Source organism: Phyllopteryx taeniolatus, chromosome 2 (genome assembly GCF_024500385.1).
Source record: "Phyllopteryx taeniolatus isolate TA_2022b chromosome 2, UOR_Ptae_1.2, whole genome shotgun sequence".
Taxonomy (NCBI): Eukaryota; Metazoa; Chordata; class Actinopteri; order Syngnathiformes; family Syngnathidae; genus Phyllopteryx; species Phyllopteryx taeniolatus.
Window position 1 is genome coordinate 38,795,359 of NC_084503.1, and position 24,215 is coordinate 38,819,573.

The 24,215-nt window shown below is 42.9% G+C and overlaps 1 protein-coding gene across 1 annotated transcript; it reads right to left on the reverse strand.

Annotated features, from left to right (window-relative positions):
• Positions 1-1,225: 1,225 nt before the first annotated feature.
• rab27a (RAB27A, member RAS oncogene family) lies at positions 1,226-22,630 on the reverse strand. The gene is made up of 6 exons (XM_061766169.1): positions 22,277-22,630; positions 8,480-8,648; positions 3,284-3,369; positions 3,077-3,180; positions 2,564-2,687; positions 1,226-2,191 (listed from the first exon to the last, which is right to left on the reverse strand). The coding sequence occupies exons 2-6, from the start codon at positions 8,630-8,632 to the stop codon at positions 1,996-1,998; spliced, it is 663 nt and encodes a 220-aa protein (XP_061622153.1). The 5' UTR covers positions 8,633-8,648; positions 22,277-22,630; the 3' UTR covers positions 1,226-1,995.
• Between the last annotated feature and the right edge of the window lie 1,585 nt (positions 22,631-24,215).

The window sequence follows — 24,215 nt, forward strand, 5'->3', positions numbered from 1 at the left end:
GGAGGGCCCGTCGGGAAGTCAAATCTCAGATTCAGGAGGAGCAGTGTGGTTTTCGTCCTGGCCGTGGAACAGGGGACCAGCTCTACACCCTCGGCAGGGTCCTCGAGGGTGCATGGGAGTTCGCCCAAATAGTCTACATGTCTTTTGTGGAGTTGGAGAAGACGCTCAACCGTGTCCCTCGGGGAGTCCTGCGAGGGGTGCTTCAGGATTATGGAGTGGCGAAACCCCTGATACAGGCTGTCGGTCCCTGTACGACCAGTGTCAGAGCTTGGTCCGCATTGCCGGCAGTAGGTCGGACCCGTTTCCGGTGAGGGTTGGACTCCGCCAAGGCTGCCCTTTGTGATCGATTCTGTTCATAACTTTTATGAACATAATTTCTAGGCGCAGCCGAGCTGTAGTGGGGGTCCAGTTTGGTGGCCTCAGTATTGCAACTCTGCTTTTTGCAGATGATGTGGTTCTGTTGGCTTCATCAAGCCGTGATCACCAACTCTCTCTGGAGCGGTTCACAGCCGAGTGTGAAGCAGCTGGGATGAGAATCAGCACCTACAAATCTGAGACCATGGTCCTCAGTCGGAAAAGGGTGAGTGCCCTCTCTGGGTCAGGGATGAGATGCTGCCCCAAGTCCTCCACTTTAAATATCTTAGGGTCTTGTTCACAAGTGAGGAATGAATGGAACGGGAGATCGACAGGCGGATCAACAGGCGGATCGGTGCAGTGTCTGCAGTAATGCAGACTTTGTATCGGTCCGTTGTGGTGAAGAAGGAGCCGAAGCTCTCGATTTACCGGTCAATCTACGTTCCTACCCTCACCTATGGTCACGAGCTGTGGGTCGTGACTGAAAGAACAAGATCCCGGATACAAGCAGCCGAGGATGTCTCCTGGACGCCTCCCTGGTGAGGTGTTCTGGGCACGCCCCACCGGGAGGATACCACGGGGACGACCCAGGACACGCTGGAGAGACTACGGTATATCTCTCGGCTGGCCTGGGAACGCCTCGGGATCCCCTCGGAAGAGCGGGAGGATGTGGCTGGGGAGAGGGAAGTCTTGGCTTCCCTGCTGAGGCTGCTGCCTCCGCGACCTGACCTCAGATCAACGGAGGAAAATGGAAAAATGAAAATGGATTTTCTGTTTCTTTTGACATAATAGGCGTATTGTATTTCTCAATACTTCTGTATTACATAAAGGCCAGCTTCTTATTGCTATGAACATTAATGATGCCAAATAATTAAATTCCATAATCAATTTATTATTGCACATACCGTATTTGGCTAGCCAAGTCTGAGAGATGCTCTTGTGTTATCTATAACAATGGAAATAAACTATTTGAATTGAAATCATATAAGTGTATATGTTGAGATGTTAACAACTTGGCACAAGTGTATACATTCATTTTCAATATACATTGACCATCTAATAAATACTGAAGTCAAAGATCTTAATTGCAGCACTTGCAGCTAGCCAAGTCTGAGAGATGCTCTTGTGTTATCTATAACAATGGAAATAAACTATTTGAATTGAAATCATATAAGTGTATATGTTGAGATGTTAACAACATGGCACAAGTGTATACATTCAATTTCAATATACATTGACCATCTAATAAATACTGAAGTCAAAGATCTTAATTGCAGCATTACGATGAAATTCAGTAGAACAAACCTTCCCAGAAGTATACCAGCAGGACATACTTCAGGATTTAAATTGCATATTTATAACTTACTTTGCTGTATTATGATGTTTATACATGAAAATATGTCCCAATTGGACCTTTCAGAATTGTGGTAAATAAATATCCACCACCCTAAGCAAAGAAATGACAAATGTCCATCTATGACTCAAAAGGCACATAAGTGACATACAGTGTCAGAAAAAGTGTATCGTCAATCAGCAGGTTCACGGGGGGAGCCAATTTGCATATTTGAACTTAAACAGATACCATGATTTCCTATTTTAAACAGGCCCAGTGTATTTAAATGACTCCTCCCCTCCGCCACCTTAACATGCACATTTGCTCCTTTCTGAGGCCTCTGCCAAGTCTGGGTTGTTGTGACCGTTCGTTCGGAAGGTGCCGTCCGGGATCCAGGACTTGTCCACGCATCGTTCCATCCTTTTCATGATGAGGTCAAGCAGCACGTCCACGGCCTGGTTGACATTCTGTCCGTTCGCCGCGCTTGTCTCAAAGTAAGGGATCCTGTCGGGTAGCAAAGCAAGGCATGTCATCTTTGGATTAACAGGAACAATAATATGGAGATGGACAAAAAAAAATACAAACTCAACTGTATTTGTTCACAATACGTGCCACTGCCCTTCTTAGATAACTTCACTCACTAATCTTCCCAAGAAGCCTTTGAAAACACTGCATGCAGCGTTCCTCCATTGGACTATTTGCCTTTCAGTACAGTTGAGCAGAGCAGGATACTTTACACATGTAGACAAATATTGATTTTTTTTTCCAGGAGGGCCAATTTAGCTTGACTCTCTTTTCACTGACTTGGGCAAACAAGTTGGCCTCTGCCTCCTTGACAAACATTTCAGGGAGGCTTGGTGGGCGGGTGGCACCTACCCGTACTTCTCTGCCAGCTCTCGGGGTTCTTCCTCACTCACGGCTCGCTGATCGTCCAGGTCACATTTGTTGCCGCACAGAATCACATCTGGATTCTCACAGTAGGCATGAACCTGTAACTGGCCTGAAAGAAAGAATATTTATGCCAATCTCAGAGAACCAAAATGTATCTGGAATTTACTCACATTTTCAAAACAATTTAGCAAATGGAACTAATGTGTTCTATCTGGTGACATAGAATTGTAAAATACAGACTGTTCAGTGTTAACGTCAATGAGTTCGAAATGCGAAATAAAAAAATATATGAGCTTGCTGACAGTGGGGAAAGAGATACAAAATGATACCAGCATTTGAACTCTAAAGTTTCAGTTGAATTCCATATTGTATGATGTCAGCAGCAATTGCACTGTATTCCTTCTTCATTACTCCCTGAGAATTTTATAATGCTGAAATATATAATCAACATAATCTTCACTCGTATTGTACATTAAGTGCAACAGTAAAAGGACCTACTCATCCAGTTTCGTACGTTGAGGAAACTTTGTTCATTTGTGAGGTCAAACAAGAGGATGAAACCCATCGCATCCCTAAAGAATGCAGTGGTCAAACTCCGAAACCTGACAGGAAGAAGGGATTTTTTTTTAAAAAAGCAAAAAAATTGTGATTGATTGATGAGACGATGAAGTGTTACAGTAGCTATGAAATTATAAGATAGACTACCTCTCCTGTCCTGCAGTGTCCCACAGCTGCATGTGGATCTTTTGTCTTCGACCTGAGGACCCATCAGGACCAGTGGAATTGTATGTCTGTTGAAAACACACATTACGCCTATAAAAACAATCTCACTTAAAGAGTGTTGGTACAATCGAGTACAGTACATGCTTAATTACATGGCAGCAGTGTTAACAGGATCCAGATGAGCCCGGCCATCTTTTTTTAATGTCTCATTCTGCTTAATTATGGCTGAAGAAAATCAAGGATTAACACAATAATGTTTGTTTACACTTGGAAAAAAACAATCAACAAGGGGCCTATTTTACTTTGCTCTGAAGTGAATATTTATTTTGTTGTGGTTAAACATTTTGTCATACAGCTGTCTAAGAATTTGAAATCTTTGTAAGACTGTGGTAAGAAACAATGGACATTTGGTCACGCAAGTGATTCATTGTGGAAGATGGAGGACGGTAGCATTTAAGAAAGTAAATATTAGCGCTGCTCAGGTGTTTACTGATGGTAGGTTGGTTGCCGCCTGCCATTTAACAACATGAGTCATTTTTCCAATTGACATGAGTGTTGGAATGCACGTAAAACCTGAGTCCCATGGCCTTAGGAAATCACAGGATAGCTCTAAGAATGTACAGATAAACAGGAAACAACACTCATATCTTATACAGTATATTTTTTACACATTGCTCAGTGAACACGAGAAGAATTTTAAGAATATCACTATGGTTAAATTCTTTTGAATTACCTTTTTTAAATCAAGAATTAAGCATTGGTGTTTACACATTTTGTCACATTGCAACAGACATTTTTGTGTGTGCACATTGACAAATCAATGGCTCACATTTGTAGAAGTATTTTGTAGTATGCTATGCCATGGTTAAATTCTTTTGAATTACCTTTTTTAAATCAAGAATTAAGCATTGGTGTTTACACATTTTGTCACATTGCAACAGACATTTTTGTGTGTGCACATTGACAAATCAATGGCTCACATTTGTAGAAGTATTTTGTAGTATGCTATGCCATAGAAAATATTGATTCTAGAGCACAGGTGTCAAACTCAAGGCCCGGGAGGCAGATCCGGCCCACCACATCATTTTATGTGGCTTGCGAAAGCAAATGATGTGCATGAAGCTCCATGATTCTTGCTAAGGTTTGTACCAAAATTTCAAATTGTCATACGTAATAAATAATAAGGTTAAGATGTTGCAAGAATTGTTTTTTTAACCAAACCCCTTTTCACAGTCACTTGAACAATAGTTGAACAAACTAATATTCTTGACTTCTGATTTCAAAACTGGCTATCCATCAATTGGTCGAGTCTATATAATTATATGATGAGGCAATTAAAAACTTTTATGGTTCCACAGTCATAACAGCCCTCCGAGGAAAACCGTAAGTACAATGTGGCCAGCAACAAAAATTATTTTGAGACGCCTGGGGTTCAACAATCAACCGATTAATCGACAACAAATTGATTATCAAACTAATCAGCAACTCTTTTCATAATCAATTCATCATTTAGAGACCTTGTTTAACTCAAAATTATCAAAATCATCAGAATTTCAGCCTCTCAACAGTAAATATTCTCAGATTTGTCCCGGGGGATCCCGAGGCGTTCCCAGGCCAGCCGAAGGACGTAGTCTCTCCAGCGTGTCCTGGGTCGTCCCCGGGGTCTCCTCCCGGTGGGACGTGCCCGGAACACCTCACTGGGGAGGCGTCCGGTAGGCATCCGAATCAGATGCCCCAGCCACCTCATCTGGCTCCTCTCGATGTGGAGGACCAGCGACCCTATTCTGAGATCATCCCGGATGACCGAGCTTCTCACTCTCTATCTAAGGGACAGCCCGGACGCCCTGCGGAGGAAACTCATTTCGGCCGCTTGCATCCGGGATCTTGTTCTTTCGGTCACGACCCACAGCTCGTGATCATGGGTGAGGGTAGGAACGTAGATCGACCGGTAAATTGAGAGCTTAGCCTTTCGGTTTAGCGCCTTCTTTACCACAATGGACCGATACAAAGTCCGGATCACTGCGGACGCTGCACCGATCCGCCTGTCGATCTCCCGTTCCATTCTTCCCTCACTCGTGAACAAGACCCCAAGATACTTGAACTCCTCCACTTGGGGCAGGATCTCATCCCCGACCTGGAGAGGGCACGCCACCCTTTTCCGACTGAGGACCATGGTCTCAGATTAGAAGGTGCTGATTCTCATCCCAGCCGCTTCACACTCAGCTGTGAACTGCTCCAGTGAGAGTTGGAGGTCACGGCTTGATGAAGCCAACAGAACCACATCATCTGCAAAAAGCAGAGATGCAATACTGAGGCCACCAAACCGGACCCCCTCTACGCCTCGGCAGCGCCGAGAAATTCTGTCCATAAAAGTTATGAACAGAATCGCTAACAAAGGGCAGCCTTGGCGGAGTCCAACCCTCACCGGAAACGAGTCCGACTTACTGCCGGATATGTGAACCAAACTCTGACGCCGGTCATACAGGGACCGAACAGCCCGTATCAGGGGGTTCAGTACCCCATACTCCCGAAGCACCCTTCACAGGACTTCCCAAGGGACACGGTCGAACGCCTTCTACAAGTCCACAAAACACATGTAGACTGGGTGGGCGAACTCCCATGCACCCTCGAGGATCCTGCCGAGGGTGTAGAGCTGGTCCACTGTTCCACGGCCAGTACGAAAACCACACTGCTCCTCCTGAATCTGAGATTCGACTTCCCGGCGGACCCTCCTCTCCAGCACCCCTGAATAGACCTTACCAGGGAGGCTGATGAGTGTGATCCCCCTGTAGTTGGAACACACCCTCCGGTCCCCCTTCTTAAAAAGGGGGACCACCACCCCAGTCTGCCAATCCAGAGGCACTGTCCCCGATGTCCACGCGATGTTGCAGAGGCGTGTCAACCAGGACAGCCCCACGACATCCAGAGCCTTTAGGAACTCCGGGCGAATCTCATTCACCCCCTGGGGCCTTGCCACCGAGGAGCTTTTTAACCACCTTGGTGACCTCAACCCCGGAGATAGGAGAGCCCGCCTCAGAGACCCCAGACTCTGCTTCCTCATGCGAAGGCGTGCCGGTGGAATTGAGGAGGTCTTCGAAGTATTCTCCCCACCGACTCACAACGTCCCGAGTCGAGGTCAGCAGCGCACCATCCCCACTATACACAGTGTTGGTGGTGCACTGCTTTGCTCTCCTGAGACGCCGGATGGTGGACCAGAATTTCCTCGAAGCCGTCCGGAAGTCTTTCTCCATGGCCTCACCGAACTCCTCCCATACCCGAGTTTTTGTTTCAGCGACCAACAGAGCTGTATTCCGCTTGTCCAGCCAGTACCCATCAGCTGCCTCAGGGGTCCCACAGGCCAAAAAGGCCCGATAGGACTCCTTCTTCAGCTTGACGGTATCCCACACTGTTGGTGTCCACCAACGCGTTCGGCGATTTCCGCCACGACAGGCACCGACAACCTTACGGCCACAGCTCCGGTCGGCCGCCTCAGTAATGGAGGCGCAGAACATGGTCCACTCGGACTCGATGTCCCGCGCCTCCCCCGAGACTTAAGTGAAGTTCTTCCGGAGGTGGGAGTTGAAACTCCTTCTGACAGGGGATTCTGCCAGACGTTCCCAGCGGACCCACACAATGCGTTTGTGCCTGCCACGTCGGACCGGCATCTTCCCCCACCATCGGAGCCAACTCACCACCACCTCTCTTCACCCGAGTGTCCAAGACATGCGGCCGCAAGTCCGATGACATGACCACAAAGTCGATCATCGAACGGCGACCTCGGGTGTCCTGGTGCCAAGTGCACGTGTGGACACCCTTATGCTTGAACATGGTGTTCGTTATGGACAATCCGTGACGAGCACAGAAGTCCAATAACAGAACAAGGCTCGGGTTCTGATCGGGGGGGGGGGGGGGGGGGGGGGGGGGTGCGTTCCTACCAATCACGCCCTTCCTGGTCTCACTGTCATTGCCCACGTGAGCATTGAAATCCTCCAGCAGAACAATAGAGTCCCCAGCGGGAGCGCTCTCCAGCACCCCCTCCAAGAACTCCAAAAAGGGTGGGTACTCTGAACTGCTGTTTGGTGCATAGGCACAAACAACAGTCCACCCGAAGGCGGAGGGAGGCTACCCTCCCGTCCACCGGGGTGAACCCCAACGTACAGGCGCCAAGCCAGGGAGCAATAAGTATACCCAGACCTGCTCGGCGCCTCTCACCGTGGGCAACTCCAGAGTGTAAGAGAGTCCAACTCCTCTCGAGAGGACTGGTACCAGAGCCCAAGCTGTGTGTGGAGGCGAGTCCGACTATATCTAGTCGGAACTTCTCGACCTCACACACCAGCTCGGGCTCCTTCCCTGCCAGAGAGGTGACATTCCACGTCCCTAGAGCCAGCTTCTGTAGCCAGGGATCAGATCGCCAAGGTCCCCGCCTTCAGCCACCGCCCAGCTCACACTGCACCCGACCCCAATGGCCCCTCCCAGAGGTGGTGAGCCCATGGGAAGGGGGACCCACGTTACCCTCTCGGGCTGTGCCCGGCCGGGCCCCATGGGTGCAGGCCCGGCCACCAGGCGCTCGCCTTCGAGCCCCACCACAAGGCCTGGCTCCAGTGGGGTGCCCCGGTGACCCGCATCCGCAAAACGAAGTCCATTGTTTGTCGTCATCATAAGGGGGTCTTTGAGCCGTGCTTTGTCTGGTCCCTCACCTCGGACCTGTTTGTCATGGGTGACCCTGCCAGGGGCATAGAGCCCCAAACAACTTAGCTCCTAGGTTCATTGGGACACACAAACCCCTCCACCACGATAAGGTGAAATAATATCTTCTTTTAAATAAGAAGATAGAAAAAACAAATCATCCAATTCATTGATAAAAAATAATCAGCAGATTAATCGATTACTAAAATAATAATTACTTGCAGCCCTACTTGATCCTGTAAGGAAACGCAAAGTTTTCCAACAAATATGTTGGGCCGGTTGGGGTGTACTAATTTATGTAGAGCACTGTGGATAGATAGATAGATCTTTAACGGTCTGCTTGCTCCAAAAGCAGAAGCTGATAACAAAATGAGAAGTAATAAAACTAAAGTAAATACTTGTTAAAGGTCGATGTTTGAATGAGATATCTTGCACTACATATAGAAATGACCTGAATATCCTTTCAAATTCTAAAGGAAAGGAGCAGCTTACCACTCGTTTTTCTCTGAAGTCAATTCCCACTGTGGTGATGAACTTGGAGTTGAACTTGCCATCAGTGTACTGGTAGAGGAAACTGGTCTTTCCCACGCCAGAGTCACCCAGCGCTAGGAACTTAATGAGGTAATCATATTCCCCATCAGACATAGTGAGAGATGAATTCCTACAACACACACAAAATCATCATTTAGTCATACAATAACGACTACAGGAACACTTTTAAAAGTAAAACCGGATCAACAGCAAACATTTGTTGCAATAAGGTGCAAATCTTGCACAGGAAGAAGTCAAGTAAATTTTATTAAAACAGTGCCAGCGAAGGTATCTCAAGGCACTTCACACATCATACATTAAGTCTACAGTGGTGCCTTGAGATGCAAGCTTAATTTGTTCCGTGACCACGCTTGTAACACTCACACATATTTCCCCACTGAAAAGAATGGAACTGCAATTAAGCCATTCCAGTCTCCTTCTGGTGTGAGAAACGTGGGCACCGGGGTGCAGTATAATACATTCATGCACACAGAAGCAAAGAAAAGTTTCACCACTACTGTAAATGATTAAGTAAGATGCAATAATATCAGCTGTTTTTTGGTTTGTTTTTTATATGCCTGTAAGTATTGTTGTATTGTCTGTCTACATGGGTTGCTGCACTGTTTGTATTCAAATAACCATTCTTAAAGCTTTGTAAACACCGTCACATAAATGCTCATCAATGTGATATGATGCATCGTTAGGCCGTCTATCGCTTTTCCTGTTACGTGTTAGCAAGCTATGTTAAGTTAGCGGACTTAAACACAAAGGTACTGTGGTTGTTTTAAATAGACAATGTGTAATTCACTTTCCCTTATGTTGAGTTTGACAGAAGTAAAACAAACAAACTGTTTGAAGTCTCTTCTTTTGAATACAAACTGCTGCTTGTTGTGAAGTGGGCTGAATTATCTGGAATTTTCAAAACAAAACAAACAAAATTGTCCAAACGACAGCTGGTATCTTGAAAAACACGTAAAATGGCTCACTTGTAGTTTAACCAAATCCCACATGAGCAAGTACTTGGCGACGTAGCCTGTCTCGGCCAACTGGGCTGAGATGGAGAGACAGAAAAAAAAGGGACAGGGTCGAAAAAGAGAGAAAACAGGATAGAGGGGTTGAGTGATGAGGAAGAAACAAGAGCACAATGGCCAGTCATATCAACAACAGTCCCATGATGACTGTTACAATGATGATAGTGGTCCCCTCCAAGCCATAAAAGATTGGAAAAACCAAGACTCTGGAATCTGAGTCTTTGGACATATGAAGCCAAAGTCAATGATGGCAAGATAAAAGTATGGAAAAGGAAATGAACAGCTTGTGATCCAAAACATACCACATCATGAGTCAAACAGTGTTATAGAATGGGCATGTATAGCTGCTAATGTTTATTGATGATGATGCTGACTGATGTTCTTAAAGAGACGTCATGTAGAAAAAACGCTCAGTGCGGTTCGCCATAGTTGTCAAGGCTCCACATGGCGGAGGCACTCTAATTTGATTTAGCGAACGTCACATTTTTACACAGTTGGTTAACTAATTCCAGCCAAAAGAACGCGTGCGTGTGTCATATGACCAGTGTGCAAAAAAGCATTCAAACAAGCCTGACATTCTTTGACCATGAGCCCCCCACTGATCCTTTCATGTCGAGCCATAAGCAGCTTAAGGTCCTTTTGCGTAACCAAGATGCATGGTGAATTCACTCATTGATTGCTAACAGCTGATACTAGCATGATTATGTCCATGGACCAAGACCACCAGGACTGCCTTTTTAAAAAAAAATAATTCACAGAACATTGTTTTTTTGTTTTTTTGTCACGTTTACCAGTTAATAAAACTTGTAATGCTGCACACAGTTTTTAATCACGTTTCTATTCAGGCTAAAGATTTTTATCTTCTTGATGGATGGATACCATTAACTACCTATTGTTGATCGAATGATTTGATAATCATTCTATTACTTGCAAGTTCCTAAGCTCCAGTTGAATCAGAGTTTCCATATTAACTAATGTATAGTAACGTAAATTAGTTGCTTAGAAAACTGCCGGTACTATTACAACACATACATATTTTGATCTTTGAGCACCCAAATCAGATAATTAGTTAAATTTCACCACATCCTGTTGCTTTTCATCTTTCATTAGTGCCCCTTCCTTGTATCCCAAAAGCGCTACCGATGCTTATTAACCACAAATCACTACAACTCATTCCACCTGAATGACTGTTAAATGTTTTTTCCTCCACCAAATCTGCTGTCAAAGACTAATATTTAAAGGTGATGAATTACAGTGGACGGCACAGTGGACGACTGGTTAGCACATCTGCCTCACAGTTCTGAGGACTTGGGTTCAAATCCCATACCCGCCTTTGTGGAGATTGCATGTTCTCCCTGTGCCTCCGTGGGTTTTCTCCGGGCACTCCGGTTTCCTCCCACATCCCAAAAACATGCATGTTAGGTTGATTGAAGACTCTAAATTGCCAATAGGTGTGAATGTGAGTGCCAACAGTTGTTTGTTTATATGTGCCCTGCGATTGGCTGGCAACCAGTTCAGGCTGTACCCCGCCTCTCACCCAAAGATAGCTGGGATAGGCTCCAGCATGGCCGCAACCCTAGTGAAGATAAGCGTTACAGAAAATGGATGGATTGATGAATTACAGTGGATATAATAAGTCTACACACCCCTGCATTATTATTATCAATGTGACCTAAAAAAAACAACAACAAAAAACCTGTACAACTCAATTGGAAAAAAAAACATCAGAGAGTCCCTTTCATAACTGGGGATGTGGTTGTGTTTAGAATTGACAAATCACTTTCAAACTAATGGTAAATGGGAGTCAGCATGTGGCTGCCACCATTTAAGAACAAGGCTCAAGACCCATCTTTTTAATTGATCTTTTAACTCATATTTACTGTATCTTTTACCCATTTCCTTTTACTTATCTCAGCGTTTATATTTTTATTTTACTGTTATTTTATCTAAATTTTTTTGTATTAATATGTATTTTATCTTAATTTATCCTGCTTTTATATTTTTAGGTTTGTTATTTGTTTTTATCATTTCATATACATTTTCAGGTTTGATTACGGTAATATCTTTTAGTAATATTCTATGGTTCCCAATGTTTCCTCACGGGGAGCCCTTTGCACTGGGAGTTATGATGGGCCATGGTCGTGGTCCTGTCCTCTTCCTCTTACCTCATAACGGTATTATTTTTAACCTGTATGTGTGTGCGTGTCCGTGTCCTTGTGGACAAGCGGCGGGCGGGTTTATTTTATTTTTATATTTTAATTAATGTAAAGCGCTTTGTCTTGCATTTCTTTGTACAAATAAAGTTTGATTGATTGTCTGGTATCCGAAATTGTTTATAATTGTGAGTAGTGTGCAGTGGTGTAGGACGGCACTCCACTGGATTTGGCTTCCTCATTTTGTCTAATGTACTACAGTACAATGAAGTGTCTGCTAAAGTGTCATATCAAAGATTCTGCAAACAAAATGTATTGTTGTGATGCATTCAAGTGCCACATGTTCACTATTAGTGAGCTCATTCACATTGAAAGACAATGCATTCTCTAGTTTCATACGAGCAGTTGTATCATGCATTATCTGTGAAATTACGTTCTGCCGTTCCAGTAAATAATGCGTGCCATGACATGCCTTGACGAACCATGATATTATCACTCATTACCGAAGTAGATAAATACAATTGGTAAAAGGTTAAAAGCATCTATTGTGTACATAACTCGGTCTCATTCAGTGTTGGGTAGCATGTTGGAGGCAGTGTGTGTTTTCTGTAAATGGTGTCTCTCCCTGTAGGCCAGTTAGATTTAGTAATGCAGTATACTCGTAAACTGTCAAGAAATAGGATTACAATTTGCACATGCAACCTCAAGTGTTTACGACCAGCAGAATAAACAGCAATGGCTATTACAGCACACTGTACATCTACAGTGGATATAAAAAGTCTACACAAGTTTAAATGCCAGGTTTTTGTGGTATAAAAAATAAGAGCCAGGTAAATCATTTCAAAACTTTTTTTTTTTTTTACCATTTATTGTGACCTATGACCTGTACAACTCAAATGAAAAAAAAACAAAAAACTTTGAGAAGGGAAGTCAAAAATAACCCACTGAAAAATGAATGTGCACAAGTATCCACGCCCTCTTATTACTGGTGACGTGCCTGCATTCAGAATTAACCAATCACAACCACTCATGTTAAGTGGAAGTCAGCACACATTTGTCACCATTTTAAAGTTCAGTTGTTGTTGTAGATTTTTCCTGACATTTAAGTTTCTTTTGCATTGTAGCAGAAGCCTGTCGGTTTTTGCTAACAGTGACTTGTTTGGAACTGTTAAAAAATCCCTATAACTTGACTAAGGCCCCAGTTCCAACTGAAAAAAACAGGCCCAAAACATGATATTTGGCTTTCCATCCATCCATCCATTTTCTGAGCCGCTTCTCCTCACTAGGGTCGCGGGCGTGCTGGAGCCTATCCCAGCTGTCATCGGGCAGGAGGCGGGGTACACCCTGAACTGGTTGCCAGCCAATCGCAGGGCACATAGGAACAAACAACCATTCGCACTCACAGTCATGCCTACGGGGAATTTAGAGTCTCCAATTCATGCATGTTTTTGGGATGTGGGAGGAAACCGGAGTGCCCGGAGAAAACCCACGCAGGCACGGGGAGAACATGCAAACTCCACACAGGCGGGGCCGGGGATTGAACCCGGGTCCTCAGAACTGTGAGGCTGACGCTCTAACCAGTCGGCCACCGTGCCGCCGATATTTGGCTTTATATAATAAAATAATTCCATTTGAAGAGGTGCATGTAGCCTTTTTATATCCACTGTAAGTGTAAGCCCCTTTCTTTGGGCTAGCACTACTCTACAGCAGTCTTGTTGTGACTTTTGAGGCTGGTAGAAGAAACACAAGTAGCCCATTGTTCTTTATAACCCAAATTTGGTTAAATTGAATTCCCAAAGGCATGAATGTCAAAAAAGCAAAAGCGCTGAATAGCGGAATGACACAAAGCGGCCAGATGTCTCAGAAACTCAGTAGCAATGACTCAATTATACATATCTCCTCTTCAGATTTTAGAGGTTTGTGCATGTAATATAATAAGTACGCTAGGTTTTCAAGTTCAGTCTGACAGGTGGAGTTGCCCAACAAAACAAAGTCATGCTTGTTTGCTTCCTTTTAAGCACTGTGAAAGGAATGTTAACATGAGGTTTTTAATGTCATTAATGGCAGGTTTTGGAGGTTGTGTTACTCATATTAACCACTGATGATTGTTTTGTCTAGCTACCCACTTGACCGTGTTAGTCGAAAAACATAATGACAGGAAACTGAGCTGGTTCAAGTGGTCCACCATTTTGAGAGTCACTATTATAGGCCTAATATATACAACCCCAATTCCAATGAAGTTGGGATGTTGTGTTAAACATAAATAAAAACAGAATACAATGATTTGCAAATCATGTTCAACCTATATTTAATTGAATACACTACAAAGACAAGATATTTAATGTTCAAACTGATAAACTTTATTGTTTTTAGCAAATAATCATTAACTTAGAATTTTATGGCTGCAACACATTCCAAAAAAGCTGGGACAGGTGGCAAACAAGACTGAGAAAGTTGAGGAATGCTCATCAAACACCTGTTTCGAACATCCCACAGGTGAACAGGCTAATTGGGAACAGGTGGGTGCCATGATTGGGTATAAAAGGAGCTTCCCTGAATTGCTCAGTTATTCACAAGCAAAGATGGGGTGAGGTTCACCTCTTTGTGAACAAGTGTGTGAGAAAATAGTCAAACAGTTTAAGGACAATGTTCCTCAACGTACAATTGCAAGGAATTTAGGGATTTCTTCATCTACGGCCCATAATATCAACAAACGGTTCAGAGAATCTGGAGAAATCACTGCATTTAAGCGGCAAGGCCGAAAAACAACATTGAATGCCCATGACCTTCGGTCCCTCAGGCGGCACTGCATCATAAACTGACGTCAATATGTAAAGGATATCACCACATGGGCTCAGGAACACTTCAAAAAACCAAAGTCAGTAAATACAGTTCGGCGCTACATCCGCAAGTGCAACTTGAAACTCTACTATGCAAAAGCAAAAGCCATTTATAAACAACACCCAGAAACGCTGCCGGCTTCTCTGGACCCAAGCTCATCTAAGATGGACTGATGAAAAGTGGAAAAGTGTTCTGTGGTCCGAAGAGTCCACATTTCAAATTGTTTTTTTGGAAAGAATGGGAAAGAATTCCACCTACAAAGCTTCGACAATTAGTGTCCTCAGTTCCCAAAACGTTTATTGAATGTTGTTAAAAGAAAAGGTGATGTAACACAGTGGTAAATATGACCCTGTCCCACCTTTTTTGGAACGTGTTTGTCATGTGTGTGTGTGTGTGTTCCGGGTTTTGTCTTCCCCCGTTTCACACACGCCTGCTCCTGTGAGCATCTTCACCACCTGTGCCTCGTTCACCCTAATTACCCCTTGTATTTAACCTCGTGTCTCATTCCCTCTCGTTGCCATTTCGTTGTACCTTGTCGTCGCGTTCCAGCATTCCTTGTTTCCACGTCACAGACTCAGTAAGACTTGACCCTGTTCCGATTATCGACCTTGCCTCCTTGCCTCATGTTTTTGGATACTGTTGCCTTTCTTGGATTGCCTGCCTGTGTACCGACCTATGCCCGTCTATTAAACCTCTCTTTTTGGAAACTGTCCATTTGTTTTGGAGTCGTGCATTTTTGGGTCCTATCCTCTGTTCCGTTCATGACAGAACGAACTGGCCATAACATGGACCCAGCAGACTCAGATCCGGTGCGCAAAGCCCTTCAAGCGCAGGGTCAACTCCTCTCGAAGCAGGATGAGCAGATTGCTGCCCTCCAACTTCATCTAGAGGGACTGTCAAGGCATCAGGACAATATGATGAGACAAGTGGCCTCGCAGTTTGAACTTTTTATGAAAATTATTCAAGAGAAGGAACCAGTTGGCACCACACCCAATACCGCCACGGTATTTCCATGTGAAGCAGTCACCATGCAGGCACCTGCCACCTCCGCTGTTGTCTGCCCACAGCTCTCTCGACCGGAGAGGTTCTCTGGAAATTATTAATTGGCCTACTCCCACGTCACGCAAAGATGTACAAAGGTTCTTAGGGTTCGCAAACTTCTACAGAAAATTCATCAGAAATTTCAGTTCTATAGCCTCTCCTTTGCATGATCTTACCTCGCCACACAAACCTTTTGTATGGAACCCGCTTTGTCAGGCAGCTTTTCAAAAACTTAAGTCGAGCTTTACCACCGCTCCCATCCTTACTTTGCCAGATCTCAAACAGCAGTTTGTGGTAGAAGTCGATGCGTCTGATGCCGGAATTGGAGCAGTGCTCTCCCAGAAATCTCTCAAGGATGATAAATTACATCCTTGTGCTTTTCTCTCCAAAAAACTGACCCCAGCTGAGAAAAATTATGACATAGGTGACTGTGAACTGCTGGCAGTCAAGGTGGCTTTGATGGAGTGGAGGCACTGGCTAGAGGGGGCACAGACTCCGTTTTTAGTATGGACAGATCACAAGAACCTTGAGTATATTAAGACTGCTAAAAGATTAAATGCGAGGCAGGCTAGATGGGCTCTGTTCTTCACTAGATTTAATTTCACGTTATCCTACCGACCTGGTTCTAAAAATGGTAAGCCAGATGCTTTGTCACGTATTTTCTCTGAAGAGAATTCTTTGTCCGACCCTAAGACTATTTTGCCCAAGTCATGTTTCATTTCCGCTTTTGTTTGGGACATTGAAACTGCGGTTAAAGGAGCTCTGAAAAACACTCCCAGCCCTGAAGATTGCCCTGAAAACAGGCTTTATGTGGTTCCGACCTTAAGGGGAAGAGTCATCCACTGGGCTCACACGAACCCAACTGTATGTCACCCAGGCATTGCCAAGACGCAATCAGTGGTCGAACAGCGCTTTTGGTGGCCTAATGTTAGGAGGGATGTTATCGATTACGTCAATGCTTGCCAGGTATGTGCTGCTAACAAGCCCTCTCATCAACGTCCTTCTGGGGAGTTGCGACCCCTGCCAATACCACAACGTCCTTGGTCAGACATTTCCGTAGACTTTGTGACAGGTTTACCAGCCTCTAAAGGCAATACCACCATTCTTACAGTTGTTGACAGGTTTTCTAAGATGGCACACTTCATTGCACTTCCCAAACTCCCCTCAGCTAAAGACACTGCCGAGATAATGATTAATCACGTTTTCAAGTTCCATGGTTTCCCCAAGAATGTGGTGTCTGATAGGGGTCCCCAATTCATTTCGCAATTTTGGAAGGAGTTTTGCAATCTCATAGGTGCTACCGTCAGTCTGTCATCTGGGTTTCATCCTGAAACCAACGGCCAAACCGAGAGGCTGAACCAGGACGTGGAGACTGGGCTCCGATGTCTCGCTTCACAGGACCCGCGATCCTGGTCTCAGAAACTGGTTTGGGTCGAATTCTCCCACAATTCCCTCCCCTCTGCATCCACTGGTGTATCGCCTTTTCACGTTGTGCATGGTTACCAACCATCTCTGTTTCTGCCATAGCCCCAGAGTCCACATACATATACATATATATATATATATATATATATATATATATACGGGCTGGCTTGAGTAGGCTGACGTGAAAAGCAGGGTGCACCCGCATCGACCTTGGGAGCCTCAGCTATATATATATATAGATAGTGTGACTGTGAGTGCAAATGGTTGTTTGTTTGTATGTGCCCTGCGATTGGTTGGCAACCAGTTCAGGGTGTACCCCGCCTCCTGCCTGATGATAGCTGGAATAGGCTCCAGCACGCCCGCGGCCCTAGTGAGGAGAAGCGGCTCAGAAAATGGATGGATGGATGGATAGTTTAATATAGTTAACTCATTTCACTGCCATTTGAGGAAGTCTAAAAATGTCAGGAAAAGGCCACTACAACAGGTGAACTTTATTTTGGCTTAATCACTTTAACAATAAGAACCTTCTCTGGAGCCCTGAGGTTCTCCGGCAGACCATTCTGTGGTGACTCTGGAGGACCTGAACCACAAGTATGCATGGGTCCACTGTACATATATTCTCTGCAAAACAATGACTAATATTACAGCATCTTACTGAATAGTTTACTGTAGTAGTAGAAGACGAGGTACTACCAGTATTCTTCTTCATTTGTGTCCGCATGACAGTATTATACTGCCTCTCAGTGGCCAAAGTGGGCACACTAGAAGGAGCAGCACAATGTATTGGATTGCTGCATTAAATTATGATGGACAAACTGTTTAATTCTTACAATCTATTTAATTATTTTGTTACTCTATCTTTTTATAAAGTACAATATAATACAGTGTTATTTTTACTCATTAAAAAAACGGGTTATTTTTTTGGTCTTTTGGGGTGAGGCATTTCTATTAATTTCAATGGACAAGATGATTTAAAATACGAGTGTTTTGAGTTACAAAACAAGTATGGTCACAGAACATATTACACTCGTATGTCAAGGCACCGGTGTATCCATATATGCCTTTTCTCTATTCATTTCTTCACTTAAATATGACAATGGTGTTAGACCACTCTAGTTGTCAGTGGCTCAATTAAGAAGGCATGTTTTTGTGATGTGAAAAGAATCCAGAATAACTGTGGAGGGGCTGGGGGGATAATGTAAGCACCTGGAGGAAATGCACACTCTACACAGGAAGGTCAGAACCCACATTCAAACCTTGGAGGTGTTAAAAAGTTGCTGGCCTGTGAACTGCCCACAAAAAAATATTGTGCATACAACTATGAATCCAATGTATTATCTGGTTGGATACGTTTCATGCCTCATCAATCTTACGGGATCTCATTAGATTGTTCATCTGTACCTAATGAGGGATTGAAGCTTTTAGGGCTAAAGTTCAGTTTAGCCACATTTTCTCTGTACGAACCGGATTCCGTGCAGGCTAAGTAGTTCCATTGAAATGGATTGGGGAAAATCTGAGAAAGTCTAGGGGATTTTCCTGCATTTTTTTATGAACGTCGCCAGCCGGAGAAACCCCCCCCCCCCCCAAAAAAAATACAGCTTTAATCATTTCAACAAGGAGAAGTGAAGGACCCGCCCTGGGCAGTATTCCAGCTCAGAGGATGCAATCCGGATATGCACAATGTGCAGCACCACCAACTACTGCTTGTGAAATACACATCAAACTGACACTAAAGTGAATTAAGTGCAACAAATAGAACAAGTAATGACCCTCAGCTGGTCCTCATGTGGCTGCAGCATTTATTCGATATACTTGATATTCAGCTTAAGAGCCATGTACTAGTACACTTTGTCCTCACCAGTAGGACATCTTTTGTATACAAGAAGGACAACTACATGTTACTAAAAAAGCCAAACGGCACCACTTGAGAACTGTGTGCCATTGGTGACATTATAAAATTATCCAGGTTAACACACAGCACTTCATCAGTAGTCCTAGTAGTAACACACAGATGTCAACTAGTGCACCGTTTAGTCTAGTAACGTGGTTGTCCTACTAGTAGGGATCTGGATACAACTTTTTTTCAAACCCACACCGGTATGAGTATTCACTCTTGAGTACTCACGATACTAATACTTTTGAAACATAAAATTTCAATTAACGCAATGACACATTATTGTGACGCACATGATGATTTGCTGATGTGTCAAACCGCCGCAGTGTAGCGCCAACTCCTAGCGAGGAGGACTTAATGTGAAATGAGTTAAGTAATAGTGGTCACTGGTCTCGGCAACGTTCACATGTACCTGATACCTCAAAATAAGGCTGGTATCGGCCCGATATCTGGTATCGGTACTCACCCATCCCTAACTACTAGTATGCCAAATTTGTACTGCTCGTGAGAACAAAGAGCGTACTACCGTAATTTCTTGTGCATAATGCACACTCATGTATAATAATTATTATAATAATTTTGTTTGGTTTTTTTCAAAGAATTATAATTAAGTTAAGCACTTTATTTGAAGACGTAATACTTTCTTTTTATTAACTTGCTCTTATTTTGAAAATCACAGCCCTACTTTTATTTTGTAAATTAAAAAACACACAGTTGTGCTCATATGTTTGATTACACAGGCAGAATTTGTAAGATGAGTACAATTCTTTAAAGAAAACATGAAGGGCTAGGCAAAACACATTTAATTTTATTTTAATGGGATTCAAATTAAACTGTGAAGCATTTCAGAAAAGCATTATCATTAAACAAACATAACCATAAAGAAATTAATGAAGGTTATTGTTCAGTCATCAGTCGTATTTAAAAAAAAAACAATATTTCACAAATTTTGCCAGGGTATGTAAACTTCTGAGCACAACTGTACATGTATGCAGTACCTGTCATACTAGAATGAAATTGTAGGCTACACCTTTCTCATAACCTCTTGGTGGCGGTGGATATTAGAATGAAATTGTACACCTTCCTCACAACCTCTAGGTGGAGGTGGCATATTGGAATGAAAGTGTATAGCGTTTTCATAACATGGCAGCATACTTTTATAAAATGTGAAAGGTTTTTTCATTTTCCCCTATACCTGTGTATATTATTATTATACTACTATCTATCTATCTATCTATCTATCTATATATATATATATATATTATTATCATGATTGAGTTTTGACAATTTTGGGGGGCTTGGGGGAGGAATGCACATTATACACGTGTACGATGTACGTGTGTGCAATAGTCACATCGCAGGGTCTGCTGCGATGTTGGTGTGCTGTAATATACATTGAATCTACTGTAATATTAAAAGTGACCAGCAGGGGGACTTGTTTGGACATGCTCAAAAGATTAAAAGAATGTAAACCTGCTCCATTTCCTATTTCGCTCTTCAGAATGAAACTAGGCTGGCGTGTGGCAGCTGAGATGCATTTAGGGACACTGCGTAAATGTGTTCTTTTGTAATACAGTACATAATTGTAAACATTTATTACTGGGAAAATTATTATTTGTATTAAAATGCTTTAGATAAAACACTGTACGATCTCACTGTGATAATATGGAATTAGTTTTGTTTTGTAATATAAGAGTAAATTAATTATTTTTTTAATATAATCAGCCAGAGCTGCGAGGAATGCAAAGTTATCAATGTCCTTTCGCCATCGTTCCTGTCATACTGTGTTGCGTGTTTTTGTTTGCACATTGAAAACAGAAGTGCTGTTTTTGTTTTAATTCCTCATTTTAAAAAACACCATTCAAGCAACAAGGTTTTCCTCATGTTTTTGAGATTTGTAGGCTGAAAGCTGCTGCTGGCTACTAGTGTGGACTGCATGGTTGGCAACAATGGGGAAATGAAATGCCAGTATTTTTATTAAAAGCCCGTCAGCATATTGGGGGATGGGGAGAACTATGAAATCGTTAGTTCAACATTTTGAATTATGAACTATGAACTGAACTACTTCATTTATGGAACGGTGTCCTGAACTTTGAACTAGCTCGCATAGAAAATGAACGTTCCCAACACCGATCCTGTATTATGCCACATTCCAATATATATCACAGGTTTAAAAAAAAATTGCAATGTCATTTTTTTCCAATATAGTGCAGCCCTATTAGTTACTACTAGTTAGTTAACACTTCACTAGTAGTACTACTAACATGCAGTTGTCAAGTAGTGCATTGCTTTGTCTCAGTAGTTATATGTAGTTATCTTACAAATATGCCCAAATTGTCCTACTAGTGCACAGAAAAGCCATACACAGTAGTGGAAGGCAGTTGTGGGGGGAAAAACATTACTAGTAAGACAGTCGTTCTACTGGTGCACCCAAGTTGTTCTACTAGAGCTCTGAGTTGTCTTACTAGTACATGGACCTTACGCTATATAGTTTTGATATCCATGTCCATGTACTGGTACACTCTTTGTACTCAATAGTAGGTTAAATTTGGCATATGAGTAGGACAACTCATTACTAGTGAGACAAAACTGCACTACTTGACAATGGCATGCCACCAGTACTAATACTGACATTATAAAATTCTACTGGTTAACATACATCACTTCATAAGTAGTACTAGTAGTCTGCAGATCTCAACTAGTTCACAGTTTTGCCTCACTAGTAAAATGTAGTTGTTCTACTAGTATGTCAAAGTTGTCCTACTAGTGAGGACAAAAAGTGTACTAGTACATCGACTTTAAGATGAATATCCTTAATATTGAATAAATGCTCAATTATCCGATATCCTTGATAAGCAGCTTAAGGTGAAATGTCATACAGTAGTTGAAGGCGGTAGGAAAAAAAACATGCATTCCTAGTCAGACCCAGTCCTTCTACTCGTAAGCCCCCAGCATTCTACTAGTGCTCTGAGTTGTCTTACTAGTGAGGAAAAAGAACGTACTAGTACATGGATTAAGCTGGATATCAAGGCTGATAAATAACTGAGCATTTCTTCCATATGAATACCGCTAAATGTTCACGTACTAATCTCCTCACTTTGGCATTTGAGTAGGACAACATCATGTTACTAGTGAGCCAAAAACATGCACTAGTTGACAACTGAGTGCTACTAGTGACATAAAGTTATACGAGTTAAAATCTAACACTTCACCAGTAATACTAGTGATGTCAACAAGCACAGTTTCGCCTCCAATGTCGTTGTCCTATTACTAGTATGCCAAAGTCGTCATACAGTCGTGGAGAAACATTAGTTGAAGCTAGCTGCAAAACAGATGCGTGACATTTCCTGATAAGCTAACTGACTTCACTCACCGCTTGCTGCTTGGAAGGAAGAAAAACAAGCTCAAAAGTTAAAAAAAAAAATAATACAAATAAAAAGTTAGACTTAGTTAGACTGACTCATCCGATGGTCAATGAGGTGAATTTATTTTCCGCGTCACCTCTGAGCCACGGGATGCTGTCATGGAGCCTCGTTGTTGACAGCCACTACTTGGAGCACATTTCGCCGACTAAAATGCGACTGAGTTGAGAGAGAGCGAAAGCAGCCCCCCTCCCCTCCCCCGCAGGCTACAACTTGTCAATTTCATCACCGCCAGTCTCACTTCAGGGAAACGTTTCTAAACATGCCCGAGAAACACTATTGTAGTACACAAGTTTGCTATTTGGTAACCTGCTGGTCTGACGAAACGCCGACAAGGAGTTTCTGATTGTATCTGCAGAGGACAAACGCCAGCAATTAGACAAAGGAAATAACACTGCTCAGGCACACACCACCGAGTTTAAGTACAAAACAATTCAAATAACTGAACCTCCACATGGAACTTGAGTGGGCTAACTCAATTTTTTTGTCATTTTTGCAGGAGAGAGATTTAAAGTTAAATGGCTGCAAAAAATCTGGGGGATTTATAGCTTGGTGATTTATGTGGCAATTAATGATTACTTGAAATACGAGTTTAATTTGTTCATTGACCACACTCGTATTTCAAATCATCTTTCCACATTTAAATGAATGGAAATCCCATGAATCTGTGCCAGCCTCCCAACAACAACAACCAAAAAAGAATTTGTGTCTTCTAATGAGACAAATAGCAGTATAATATTACACATGAGGGGGGGCGGTACAGTAATGATATAATTAAATACAATTAAAAAGAATGACCTGTTTTTGTCACATTTTTTCCTTCAATTGTGCTGCTCACTCAGGTTGTGCACGTCTGGGGGCAGTAAAAGACAGACTGGCTCAACTCCTCTTTTGACTTCTCAGTATGGCATTAATATTAGTCATTCTTTGGAGAGGATAAAAATATATGCCTGTGAGTATTGTTATATATTCTACATGTGTTGCTGTACCATTTATGTTCAGATATCCACAACACCGCCACATAGTCATAGATGCCAGTTGTTAAACTGTGTGTTTATGGAGAGTGTCCCATTGTATGTTAGCATTCAGGTTGCAGAGCCTATGTGGTTACTTTAAATACATGCGTAGTTCTCTTCATTTTATGTTTAGTTTGACAGTAATCTTTAGCTGGGTGTGGCAATATACAACTTGGAGTCTTTTTTAAAAAATATTTATTTATCATAGCTGTCAAACTGCCACTTGTTGTGAAGGAGTTGAGTCACCTGCCACCATAAAACGCAATAGCGAAAGTTTGTGCTTGCAAGTCAAAGTAAAAAAAATAAAAAATTAAAAATCAGCTGATCAATGGCTCGTATCTCGAAAAACTTAAAAGTCAGGTGACTCGTATCTCAAGGCACCATTATACATTATGTAGGACGATCAACAAGTATCAATTTCTGAAGCTCAGTTTCTGAGATCTTTTTGCAGCAGGTGAACGAAGCCTGGTTACTTGGGTGCAGCCATCTTTGAAATGGGAGCTGGCCCAGATGTTGCGCTGTGGCTCACTAATGTGCCATGGGAGATCAGCTGGGGTGTAATTTAATCTGTCCCAAAATTGTTATTAATTACAACTATATCTTTGTTTATCTATCTATCCAGCAGTGTATATGGTCAGGCAGAACAATTGTTTGTGTGCAGTATAACTCTTCAGAACAGCAAACATTTGTTTGGGATTAATTAATGGCATGTGGGTGGCATGTTGGAGGACTGGTTTGCACATCTGTCTCACAGTTCTGAGAACCTGGGTTCAAATCCAGCCTCACCTGTGTGGTGTTTGCATGTTCTCCCCATGCCCATGTGGGTTTTCTCTGGGTACTCCGGTTTCCTCCCACATCCCCCAAACATGCATTG